The 12,998-nt window shown below is 45.3% G+C and overlaps 2 protein-coding genes across 2 annotated transcripts; both read left to right on the forward strand.

The window, feature by feature from the left end:
• The first annotated feature begins 84 nt into the window (after window positions 1-84).
• Window positions 85-7,446, forward strand: LOC136434607 (uncharacterized). Its single transcript, XM_066427502.1, has 5 exons — window positions 85-782; window positions 5,585-5,776; window positions 6,306-6,476; window positions 6,821-6,955; window positions 7,185-7,446. The coding sequence occupies exons 1-5, from the start codon at window positions 672-674 to the stop codon at window positions 7,392-7,394; spliced, it is 819 nt and encodes a 272-aa protein (XP_066283599.1). The 5' UTR covers window positions 85-671; the 3' UTR covers window positions 7,395-7,446.
• Window positions 7,447-9,256: 1,810 nt separating this feature from the next.
• LOC136434608 (uncharacterized) lies at window positions 9,257-12,691 on the forward strand. Its single transcript, XM_066427504.1, has 2 exons — window positions 9,257-10,482; window positions 10,938-12,691. The coding sequence occupies exons 1-2, from the start codon at window positions 9,273-9,275 to the stop codon at window positions 12,575-12,577; spliced, it is 2,850 nt and encodes a 949-aa protein (XP_066283601.1). The 5' UTR covers window positions 9,257-9,272; the 3' UTR covers window positions 12,578-12,691.
• The last annotated feature ends 307 nt before the right edge of the window (window positions 12,692-12,998 follow it).

Below are 12,998 nucleotides of genomic sequence, written 5' to 3' on the forward strand. Positions count from 1 at the left end.
TACTAATAGTACTATACTACTATCAACCAAAAGAAACGGCAATCTGTAACGTTTCTAAGCGCCCACACAAAGCTAAATTAACATCATGTAGGTCATTGACCTGACAGTCACTTGTTAAGGAAAAGTTGACTTAAAAAAAGTTGACTCAATCTGAAGTTAAATCAGTCACGGTGAATCATGAATGATGGTCCTGTCCAGTCGTTTAGTCCCTCTTTTATATCAAACTCACCCTCTCTTTGCCTACCCTACATTAGGTGTCATCGCCACTTTGCCGTATTTACGCACTTTGACGGCTGCCTTAGTGAGTCGTTTCATATTACAAATTCACTATTTGATAAACATTTTAACCTACCGACGCTGTGAGGCCGAATCGAGTTGTGGCTCGAAACTTTATTTTCACTCTCCTAACAGGAAAGATTTGAAGTGTTCCACATAGGTTGTGTCTTGTTGTTTTAGTTGTAGAACGTTCGGAAAGGCGGGAAGTGATAATGACGTTCTAGAACGCAGTGGTAACCCTAGGAGACCGGTCACGTGGCGGTGAAACAACATGTTGGGATGGTACGCACGAGTGCGGCGGGGGTGGCACAAGTGAGTACGCCGGGAGAAAAACTAACGGATACGGTGACTCCGACAACCTCTCTACGATGATCGTGACAGAAACCTAGGCTAAAATGAGCGGAAACATCGTTCTACCGAAGCTGGCGGCCTTCGGGCCCGAGAAAGAGGGGGAGGTGGACGCTATAGGCCAACAGAAACAGCGGCGGACCAAACACTCCAAGCGGGTAAGTACTCCACATCCTCTACTCTACACATAGCACTGTAAATACAGTCCTTACTACTACTAAAAAAAAAACTGTATCATAAATTTTGTGTAACGCAGCCTTACGTATACGGAAGATTGCTAGTGATTTGAAGTAGGCTTTTAGACCACAAAATATGTTTGTCTGTGGATTCAAAAGAAGAGATGACAAGTGTACAAACTTCTCCCTGGCAACGCCCTGTCGTCTGTGGATGTACCGAGGCGTGACGATGTGACTTTATAAACTGTCACGGTGTCTATAGAAACCTTTCAAAATATCTTCTCTTCTGTATTTGTTTATACATATAATGACGTCGGTAGAGGATATGAAAATGATTTTGCAAAATTCGAGGACAGCCCTATATGTTCCAAAACCTCTATGTTCTTTTATGTTAGGACTAGAAGGTGTCGGAACATGTAGATAAGGGTGTTAACCCCAAATTTAGTGTTGTTACTAGAAGTTTTTTTGGAGGGGGGAAGAGAATGCCCAACATTTTGCTGTTGAAATACCCAGGTAATGGTGATTTTTAGTCACGTAAACTCTGCCTTAACAACACTGTACGTGTATCCGAGTAAAAGTTAAGCGATTTTTACGGCGCGGTCACATTCGTCGTGTGTTGTCGGAACTACGAAGAATTTGATGTCGTGGGATTTTCAAGCAGGCGGTGACAGAACCACGCAACAACCGCCATGAAGGATCAAAGACAACGTTTTCTGTAACAAGATGGCTAAGTTTTGTACGATAAATGCACGACCATCCCATTAATTCCCTACGATTGTACGAGGATATAATTCCTGGGCTCCTGACAACATAAACTGCTTATAATAATGATAACTATTCACTGTTCCCTTACGCTAAGGTTTAAACAACGATAGACTGGGAATGTTAGTGGGACGTAAAATACGGAAACATTAAGATAAAGTATACAGCTTACACAGCGCTGTTTATACGTACTGTGATGTTTATCAAACTGTGAAAACAAATGGCAATCTCCTAAAACAACGGCCCTGTTTCTGTTGAACAGACACAGCGATATCGTTCGCGTGACCAATCTATCACATCAGACAAAATACTTTCCGACAGTCGTACGATGGTTGCACGATAGCAACTTGTGGGATAGTCTTGAATGTGTCGTATACTGACATGTGTCGTGCACTGACACATTCGTCATGCAATAGGTTCACCAGAACAAAAAAATTATGCGAACAGTCATGGAGTGTCGTACAAAACTTTGCTGAGTTGTGACGTAGTATTTCGTCAATTCAATAGTTTATTTGAATATCAACCTTGCAGAAAGGCATACACATACAAGCCTGGATGTCGTTGATATTTGCAATAAAACAGAGACTCAACACCTATATTCAATATATATATATATACATCCCTAACTTAACATGTGTCTATCATTTCACACTGGATTCTACTGTCGTATATCCTTGTCCACTGTTGGTTCTATGCAAGCCTCACTGAAACTCTGACGCAAAAAAAATCGTCCGACCAATGTGACTGCGTTTAACGGACCACTGGTAAACTAAAGTACTCAGTCAGTCGTCCGGGTGCGTTCGTAGAAGGGACGGTATTATGTTTCCCCGTTATCAGGTAGATCGGACGCGATAACGCGTTATTAATCAGGCAATAGTAAAGTCTATTTACCTTAAGTCTGATAGGTCGGGCATTGCGGATTGAGTAGTCGTCATGCATCAACAAGATTACACAGACCCAACATGTAACGTTGGTCACAAAGAAAAAACTTCTAACTTTTCAATCTTTTCTCACAAAAGTAGGTATAGAGACTGCTAGATGCATTGATCCCGTCAAAAAATGTAATTATCCTTCGGAGCTCGGAGATGAGTTTATACGATCCGCGATCTCTCGAAATGGTGTTTGCTATGTGAGTAGTGAGTAGTATATTTGAATACCGCAAAAGCGTTTCCCAAATTCAGAAGTAGAAAATAAACTAAAGGTTCACCTTACAGAAGACAAGTTTACATTAAGGCTTAGCAGCATTTTGTCTCTAATATGTTTGGAGACGATGTTGTCTCTCTTCAGAATCATAAAGATCAAAATGGCGGTATTGTTTCGTGGTGTCACGCCACAAGTTGGCCCTTTTTTCATCGCGCTGGACACGCTGTCAGAGCGTTGTGGACACTTCGTGCGCGCAAATATTGACGGAACCAACTGTGTCTAAAAACCCTGTCAGCCCTTCGTGAATAAATCTTACCGGGGAAAAGTTTACAATGTGTCGAGAGGGAAGAAAGAGTCCGGCAGAATGTGACTGGACCGAGCGATGGTCCTCCGAAAGGTCACGAAGAACGACGAAAAGTATACGACGACGAACGAACTTAAAACGACTGTATGTGTCAAAACAAACCAACTGCTCCTAGTAGTGCAATGTTACAGAATTTGAATTGCATGACAACTAATCCCAAATATTATATTTACGGTGAAGACAAGTTGTTTCTTTTAATTCAAAAAGACTCGATCGGAGACAATTTAGTGGTTTTTTTTCGCATTAACTTATCAATGGAAAGTTCTTCTATGTGCTGGTAAGCTGGCGTTACACAGACGGAAAATATCTCGCTCCACGAGTCTGAGAGTTCTGAAAGGACATTTTCGGCAACAAAACAGCCGGTCAGTCGGTTTCCTCTGGATCGCCGTGCTGCCAAAGTTTCAGAGACCGGCCGACGTTAGCAGGGTCACCTAGCCCCGTCCAAAGCTTTATTTGAAAAATTCGCCGGACTCTCTGGCGGTGCAATGGCCACGGTGGGTAGAGCGTTCGCCTTGCATACGGTAGTTGGTGAGTTCGATCCCGGCTGGGTCATACCAAAGACTTTAAAAATGATTCATACCGCTTTCTCTGCTTAGCACTCAGCATTTGGGAAAGAGTATGGAAGTTAAACACACACCACTACCAGTGGACTAGCCCCCTGCTGTAGTGATTGCACAAAGTTGTGTGGCCCAAGGGCTACTGAAACGGAGATGGGCGCCGACCTATGCACCATCGGTGCGGGAAGGAACTTTGACTTTTTTGACTCTGGCGATCAACAGCCGAAGTATGACGCCTGCTTAAACGTCTCCCTGCTGCCTAATTCTGTAAGCAATATGGAATTGGGTGCCAAATAACTACATCAGTGTGCTAAGGGTTAAAACAAACAGACTATTTTATAATCATCATATAATAGTTATGTTATGGGTTACATACATGCTTAATTGATCAGCTGATGACATGGGTTACATCATCTGAGCTCTGTCCGAATTTAAATGAGTGCTTTTACACAACCACAAGGATAGGAAATTGCACCCATAAACACCTTTAAATCTCTAATCGTCATACATTTGAAGCATTTACTACCGATCTGAAGGCGGGGATATCACGATAAGAGTGAAGTGTTTACATCGGTAAAAGATTGCGTCATTATTACCCCCAGCGGTCCCAGTAAGCGCATTCCCCGGATGCCAGCGGGCCTTTTCCGATCGTTTGATATCAATGCCCGGATGTGAGTGTGCCATTTCCGGTGATCATGAATTCAAAGTTCAATGTGATGACAATGACCGGAAGTGACGTGATATTTATGAAGTTCACGCTGACGTAGAAAGAGAACATTAAATACTGTGAAACACGAAGAACAAAATTCAATATCAAATTTGAAGTCATTAAACTGGTATACTTTTCATGAATTTATGAAGCTGCAGTACATATGGCAATCCCCTTTCCTACTGTAGTACGCTCATCCCTGCGAAAATTTTAAATTAGTGTTTTTCTCTTTATGACAATATCAACACGTAATTCACGGATTTTAGAGCTACTAGCACTCACTACCCCCACCACCCCGTCCGACCTCTATCGCGACCCTTTGTCGTACGTCCCTTAGAAAAACCCAACACACGTGACTGTCAAAGGCATTCGTGAAATCAACACGTCCAAAACACGTTCGAAGTCAAGTTGTCTATAAACAATTGAGAAATAGAATGATTGTTATACAGTGTTGTCGTGGCTTTGACTTGAATGAGCTTGGATGTTACCCGAACATGCTTGCAGGACTACGTCATCTATTTTCAGGTTGCACTAGTTTGCATGTTCCAGCGTAGTCAGTAGGGTCCAGCGTAGTCAGTAGTGTCCAGCGTAGTTTGTAGGTTCCAGCGTAGTCAGTAGGGTCCAGCGTAGTTTGTAGTTTCCAGCATTCGAAGTAAAATAAAGGCCTTGACTTGACTTGACTTGAGCATAGTCAGTAGGGTCCATCGTAGTTTGTAGGTTCCGGCGTATAGCTTTGTAACCGGCGTCTCTATAATAGGCTGGAGCGCATATTTATCAATTCTGTCGAAGCAACTAAGATAATGAATTTGGCTTACTTTCTTTTTTTGTGTAGTATTTCAGTTCCATTTAAATGGTAGCACGTCAGTAGTTTTCGCAAACATTTTCTCCTAAGGCCTTTTTGGGACACTGTTTTTACGGCTTTTGAAATCGGGAATGCCTCGGAATAAAAAAAAAAATTATTTCGCTCGTGGCTGACTCGTTCATTCATCAACATTATTTGTTCATTTATTGCACGATAGCCAGCAAATCCCATTATGTTTTTACTCTCCAGTCACTGGGCACCGCCATATTGACTGGTGACGTCATCGGTCGACCACCTTGAAACATACTAGCTGATCTCATCTTGACCTATCATAGAACGTCTCAGCCCAACTAGCTAGCCATCATAGAATATGTCTACTGCCAACCAATCACATATCATATTGGAGTCAATACGGCATATGATTGGCTCTTTCATTAATTTTTCCAGCGCACCAGTGTGCTTCCAGGCGTCACACAAACTAGCAGGACGGCACACGGAAAGCCCCCCACCGTAGAAAAGACGACGTCGTCCCTCAAGATCGACGTGCGGCACAGCGGAGAATTCCTCCCGAAGATACAGGATTCCAGACACGCCGCCTCGACAGGGGAGGACACCGTCACAGGCGGGATGAAGAACAAGGTAAAATAGGAAGAGGAGAGACAGACAGTGTGTGTGTGTGTTTGTGTGTTTGTGTGTGTGTGTGTGTGTGTGTGTGTGTGTGTTTGTGTTTGTGTGTGTGTGTTTGTGTGTGTGTTTGTGTGTGTGTGTGTGTGTGTGTGTGTGTGTGCGTGCGTGTGTGTGTGTGCGTGTGTGTGTGTGCGTATGTGAGAGGAGAGAGGGAGAGAGAGTAAATAAGGGAAATCAGGATGACAACCCTTGTATAAAATGAAGTATGAAGAAAAAATGAAAGGGATGATGGGAGGAGGAAAGGAAGGAGGACAATTCAATATAGAAAGGACGAATGCAGGAATGAGGGAAATAAACGGAAAAGGGGGAAAGAGAAAGACAAAAGAAAGAAAAAGAAGAAACAACGAAAGGACAAAACGAAAAACAAAAAAAATGCATTATTAGAAAAAGGAAAGTAAAAAGAGAAAATACCGTTCAGTAGAATTCATTTGTCATCACTTCAATTATTCCCGGATGTTATCTACGTCTTGTTTGCATCTAGTTTCTGACGTTCCTGTACCTGCAACACGCCGTTTACGGCACCGGTACCTACGGTCAGCGGGGCAGAGCAATCCGCGACCGGACGGACAAAAACAAACTGTCGGTGGAGGGGACGGACATTCGACTGCCGCCGCCTAAAGCACCCACGGAGCCCCGTAAGAAAAGTTTGCAGGTAATCAGATTTTATTGTGGAGTGGCTCATCTATGTACGTAACAAGTCAAAGACATATGAGGCTACGACGTTTTAACGTTTTATTATACTAGGGTCACATTTCCAAATCGACCCGAGGTTAGTTGCGGCAAACTGTATATCAAGAAATATGCAAAACTAATGCTCAGGGATAATTCTTTTCTACGTTTTGTGTGTTTTATTGTCATTTGCATCATACCCGCAAATTGCCCGACCGGGCCCCGGTTTGGAAATGTGACCCTAACATTAGCCAGAAATACAACACAACACTACCAAAATGTCACGGTGCACTGATCTCAATTGAACTTGAATTATTTCCGTCTCAGAATGTGAAGTCCACGTCTACGGTGTCGTCTGACGCTAGCCTAGAGAGCCAGGCCGCTGAGGCTGTCGACCCTCAGACGGCACAAAAGAGGCTGCATACCCTGATGAACATACACAGTATGGGCATCCCAATAGAGGTTTGTTTGAATTACACATCTGCATATACATGTACTCTCTCTCTCTCTCTCGCTTGCTCGCTCGCTCGCTCTCTCTCGCTCTCTCTGTCGTTCTCTCTGTTTGAATTACACATCATATACGTGTATACTCGACTTTGGTCAAACTAGGCTATTGCACCATTTTCGACATGATGGCAACAGTAAATTAAATAAACCTGCAACAGTAAATACCTTTTGCATATCTTGACAGATTACGAACAAAGACTACGTGTCAGGCATCATCTGCCGGCCGCTGTTCCACTGCGCGCGCTGCAGAGACGCCTGGAACAGGCTAGGGGAGGTACCGGACAGCTGTGACCAACCGTCGAGGCCTGTTCGCGGCCAGGCGTTCTGGCTGACACGAGAGACCAGCGTCGGGCTGCTGCAGGTCGGACTTTTGATTTATGTCTCTTATTTTTGACGACACCCCAGAAGCAGGGCCGTTGCTACGATTGAGTTGTTTTCTTTTATCATCAGCATGAGCTTCAGTTAATGTTCAAGGGGATTTAAGGGAAAAAAGACAATACAGTACATGCATGACAACATTTCAAGCTCAATGAAGTTTACAGGCAAAATGTGAACTTCATGTTATTAAGACATTCACCAAATGGTAGAGTGCATGCTCAATGTATGCGTAGCATAAGAGGATCACGAAGCTAATTTTACCAAAGAAATACACCGTTGGAGATCTGTTTCTATCTTTATGGTGTAATACATATCATACTACTTGTATATATTATATCTATTTTTGATAAGTTGGTCTATAGGATAAGACTTTTCACTCATATTAGCATTAGTTCGTGTATGACAAGTTGGATGGTCAAAGAGACTCACATGGAATGTTCTGTTGAGTATAGATGACTTATGCTAAACGTCTTACTTGCAGGGAATGGACCCAAAGTCACAAGCCATTCGCATGAAAGCAGGTCGACATGGCGAGAGACTGCTGCTGATGGGCGCCAAAACCGTACGTTTGCTTTGTTTTGGTCCGTTGTTGTTGTCGAAGACCTTTATATTCATATGATTTTAGCAACCACAGAGTGATTAAAGGCCTAGGATCCATTTTACTGATTGAAAGTGCCACATACATTAGCAATAGAAAGGTGTCTTTAAACTTTTCACCAACACTGCCTTCATGATATCACATCTCTTTATTACATACCCTGTGGGGCTTACCGTGAAGATACTATATAATTATATGCAGCACATTACTCTATCCTTTGGATTACTCTACATATTGGCAGCGGTGGGATTCTAAAACGTAAATACAGTCGATGATTGTAGCATGTCTGTCCCAGTAGCTTAATATCAAAATATGATACATATGTATACCTTTTATCTGTCCTCATTGTCATGCCAGCATTAAGTCCCAAAATCCTTTAGAACTTAGGGGAGAAGGGAAACTGTATAAGTCACTGCTTTTAAGAAAAATGAACGAAGTAGTAGACTTTACAATCGATAAGCTATTCTGTTCTTTTTTTCTCCAATTAAATGTTTGTACATCCTACGTACATCCTCACGACTGCTACTTCTTAGCATAAACCAGCGAACTGGCACATGTTTGACAATACAATGTACAAATAAAGTCATGTTTCTTTCGGCTGTTTACAGGGTAGCCATCGCGCGCTGTACGACGATGAAGCCTCGTCACTCCTGAGTCTCCTAAGGGACCTGCGGACCGAGGCTGTGGCACGGCGGGAAGAGGAGGAGGACGACGACTACTGGAGCTACGGCACCGACGAGTTCAGCGAGGAGGATCTCGACGTTGATGACGACGGGAAAGAAGGTACGGATACATAGTGTGGATGGTTAGCCATATCCCCAAAACTTTGAAAGATTGTGGGTAAGGTTAGAGGCCAAGAACCATGAGAATTAAACAAACAGCAAACTGTTGAAACGTTGCGAACACGTCTAGAACTGCTTGCAAGTGAGGGACCTTAGACTTTGACCTTAGACCACACGGTAGCCTGACGAATCGCGCTCCTAGTGGCCAGCCGGTCCTGTAACCTCCGGCCGAGAGCTTGTGTAAATGCAGGCTAGACCACTCGGCATCACGACTGCACATGTGCAATTTGAACTGTGATGACTTATCTCGATCAACAGCAAACATTCTTTGTGGATTATCTGTAGGCTATCTGACGAACACTTCAAACAGACACGGCTTGTCTTTTATCTTCAGTAAGTTCAGCTACACATCCCACGTTCCCAAATCTTGCCAAAACATCGAAAGCCATACTGAATTATTCATATCGAGAAATAAAGCATTGCATTGAAATGTTTTTTTGATGCAGGTACGTCAATGAGAACTTCCCACCGAAAAGAGGGGCGGAGAAGAGCGCAGAAAGCGTCTGTTCGGCGGAGGGGGAGTCTGGAGACCGCGCCGGAGTCGCACGCCAGCAGCCAGGACAGCGGCTTCACCAGTCAGCAGGGCGGCGGTGCCGGCCACGGGCTCCTCCCGATGCTGCTGCGGATCCTAGAGAAGGACTCCCGGCCGGGCTCGACCAAAGTTCTCGGCGACTTAGACGAGCGACAGTTGGTCTTACAGCTCCTGGACGCCAGCGACGACATCGACGACGCAGCTTGGGCCGAAGAAGGCGCGCACTTCTTAAACTCTTTGAAATCCAATCACGTCGTCAGGTTGACGCCTAACAACCTCCCCGCGCTCGTGGCGGAGATCAAGCGGGGGACGATAGCGGTTAAGACGGGGCCTGACGGCGGGATCAGGCTCGGGACCTACGGGCCGGACGGTGAGTTCGTCCCGTTCGAGGCGAGCGACGAGGACGGCAGGCCGATATCGGAACAGTTCTCACGGATGCTGGAAAGCACATTGACGTCACAGCTGACGCAGGTGCTATCGTCCGGCGGCTCCGCGGATCCAGACTCCAGAGGCGCTGCGGGTCTTCTAAAGACGCTCATGAACAACAGTGACTTAGTCTCCTCAGTTGGCGGAACGGATCTTCCTGACATTGTGAACAAACTACGCGAACACCTCACCGACGAGGCCGGGAAATCCGACAAACAAACGAAAGCAAATGAGGCACAATTTGAAACAGCTCGCATGGCTGATTTCATGATAGATATAATGAAGACTATTTTAAAAGATGGTAAGCTCCTTACAGAAGATCAGGTGAAACAAGTCTTAAGGTCAGGAGGAAATGAAGACTTATTGTTAAAACGTCTTGCCGACGGAAGGCTGTACTTTGGCGTAAAAGACCATAACGGAGAATTCGTGGCCTTCGGGACATATGGAGAAGATGGAGTGTTCTACTTTGGTGCTATGGACGGAAATGGAACATTCCAACTCACGGGGAGGGTGGACAATACTGGCAACTTTGAACCAGGCGTTGTCAAGGACGACGGACTGTTCCATGTGGTGGAGGAGGGGGTAGGCGAGGCCATGGCTTCGGTCATGTCAAAGTTGAAAGGTCAGCCGGGATGGTTGAAGCAATACGTGGAGACGAAGATCAGGAGACAGGAAGTGGAGGTCCATGCTCCGGACAACGACCTCGGTAAGTAAAGCTTTCTTCTTCTTCCTTTCAAATTGTCTCTATCGGGCTACTTTTTTGTCAATGACTTAGAAGTTAGGTTTGATGCTTTTCCCGCCATGCGCCAGTTAGGTATCCGTACGCCTATAAAGCTAGGTTTACCAATATCTGCCCGTCATCTGCAAGTATGCTTGAACGTAGACTATAGAACGTTACCAGAACTTACCATCATGAAATTCAGGGAAAGAGAGTTGACAACTGTCGGCCAAATGAAAAATCAGCCAATTCTTTAATGTTTCAGAGGTAATTTGTTCGACACACAGTTCACGCAAGATGAACTGTCTTGTCTGCTATCCTTTTAGATGTGTGATGGAAACCGTCAGCACAAATCATTATATATCTTGCTGATGAACACACCTGTATGGAAACTTTCAATGTTGTGGTGACAGAAGTCTCTTACCAAGATTGTTGTTTCGCAGATGTGACGGGGGAAGGCACCGATCTGAGCAACGACGAAGCCACAGATAGCGGTGGAACTGCCCTCGAGCGGCGGAAACGGAGCAAAGACGACCCCCTGTACGACATACGAGCGGCAGACGGGCCGACCACGTCCGACCTGAGACAACAGTACGACCCTTCTTCGTACGAACCTTTCCAACGCGACGCCAAGGGACAAAAACCCGGGGAACAGACCGACTCTCAGGCCGCCAAGGGAAGGGAGAGAGGCACAAGCATTGTCCAAGACGTCCCGGAAGACAAGACGAGTGACTTGAAAGGACGAAGCGGAAGTTTCTTGTCAAGTAGAGAGCCTAGTTCCTTGGAGCCCCGTCTTGAAGAGGGACACAAGGTTATGATTGGGTCCAAGACCGTTAAGACGTTGCGGCAGGGGAAGAAGACTCAAGAAAAGGAGAAGACGAAGAACAAATACGTGAAGAACAGGACGGGGAAACCGGACACACAGCGGGGCAAGCTGGCTGACTATCCTTCTACGCCTGCGCAGGAGACAGGCACGCCCTCATTGGTCAGTCGAGAGGGCACGTTTTCCAGCTTTGTCGGGTCGGAAGCGAGTGTCTCCGACGGGCGTCTGCGACAGCGACGAGTGTCGGTATCCTCGAGCCAGGACAACTCGGTTGGAACTAGAGTTCCTGGCTCTGACGATAGAGCTGTCCACTTGGGAACAGGCGCGAGGGACAGTCTTCCTGTTCAGACGGAAGAGGAGAGGACGGAGTGTCGAGAAACGCCGTCGCGGAAAAGGCGGGAAATCGTCAAGAAAACAAGATTATCGAACCAACCAATGAGATATCCGAACAGGGCCAACCAACGGGATGGCATAGTAGACAGTGGTCATGACGGGGTAGGTGAAAACAGTATGAATGGTTCACTGCAGGACTTAAAAGGCGGAGAAAAACTCGCCTCACTCTCCTACAAAGTAGGAGCAGATCCATTAGATGGAAAATTTAAAACAATAGGTCTTGAAGGAGATGACTCTCAGTCTTTACCCGCTAGGGGACTCGCACCCCTGCCAAAGTCAGTAAAGAGGACCAGTGACGTACAAGGAATGCTTTCACCGACACCGTATTTTCCTGATCCCAAACGGAACACCCTCCCACCTCTACCGACGGTGGATAACGCTGGGAGAGCGTCTAAGAGTCCGCGGTACCGCAGGTCCACGAGCTCGTTGGCGGTGGCAGTCGGGCCTACGACCGAAGACGACCTAGACAAGACAATGGACTTTACTGTGTCTGCTTCAAACAAAAATGAATCGTCGGAGTCGACAAATTCCACCGAAACAGAGAGTGGAAGCAGCGAAAGTTCCTCAGAATCCGAGTTCGAGTCCGTCTCAAGAAAGAGACAGCGTCAGAAGATTGACCTCCCCGATCTTGACGGCATCTCGGCCCTCTCCTTCACCCGCGCGTTCACGTACTCGTACCTGCCGCTTCCCCTAGCGTACAGGGAGAGGAACAACAAGCTGAAGGCAAGAGCGGCTCTTTTCAATCAACTGAAGAAACCGATCAGACCAGCAAAGAAAGCCCCACCGACTAAACAGGACGTCGGTATTAATACGGACACTAAAACTGACAAGAAAAAAATTGGAAAGAAAAGTAAATCTAACAGATGACAGGCACCATCGACAAAGAGTAGACTATGCACCTAACAAGCTTGATGAAATTTATAGAAAAAACATCTAGATATATATGAATTTGTAGGTGTAGAAAATGTAAAGATAAATGGGTAGGAAAAGAAATGTTTCCGCCCTACTCTGTTGTGCAAGCATTTTTTTTAAATAAAATGTGCAATTTGCTTCCAAACAATATGTATATCGTATATCGTCACTTGAATAGGTAAATTAGGAACAATGGTGTGTGTGTGTGTGTGTCTGTGTGTGTGTGTGTGTGTGTGTGTGTGTGTGTTTGTGTGTGTGTTTGTGTGTGTGTGCGTGCGCCAACATGTATGTAAACTCGTATTGGCATCTAATTTCTTTGGCATTCTATAATCCCTATTTGCCAAAACGTTACAATTATTTCAGCAGCCCAACAGGT

This window comes from Branchiostoma lanceolatum, chromosome 5 (genome assembly GCF_035083965.1).
Source record: "Branchiostoma lanceolatum isolate klBraLanc5 chromosome 5, klBraLanc5.hap2, whole genome shotgun sequence".
Lineage (NCBI taxonomy): Eukaryota > Metazoa > Chordata > Leptocardii > Amphioxiformes > Branchiostomatidae > Branchiostoma > Branchiostoma lanceolatum.

Excerpts from the sequence above, each read along its gene's own strand:
- LOC136434607 (XM_066427502.1), top strand. The coding sequence starts at position 672 with ATGAGCGGAAACATCGTTCTACCGAAGCTGGCGGCCTTCGGGCCCGAG. Across the intron at positions 783-5,584 it reads GGACCAAACACTCCAAGCGG|CGCACCAGTGTGCTTCCAGG; the intron begins GTAAGTACTCCA and ends TAATTTTTCCAG. Across the intron at positions 6,956-7,184 it reads GTATGGGCATCCCAATAGAG|ATTACGAACAAAGACTACGT; the intron begins GTTTGTTTGAAT and ends ATATCTTGACAG.
- LOC136434608 (XM_066427504.1), top strand. The coding sequence starts at position 9,273 with ATGAGAACTTCCCACCGAAAAGAGGGGCGGAGAAGAGCGCAGAAAGCG. Across the intron at positions 10,483-10,937 it reads TGCTCCGGACAACGACCTCG|ATGTGACGGGGGAAGGCACC; the intron begins GTAAGTAAAGCT and ends GTTGTTTCGCAG.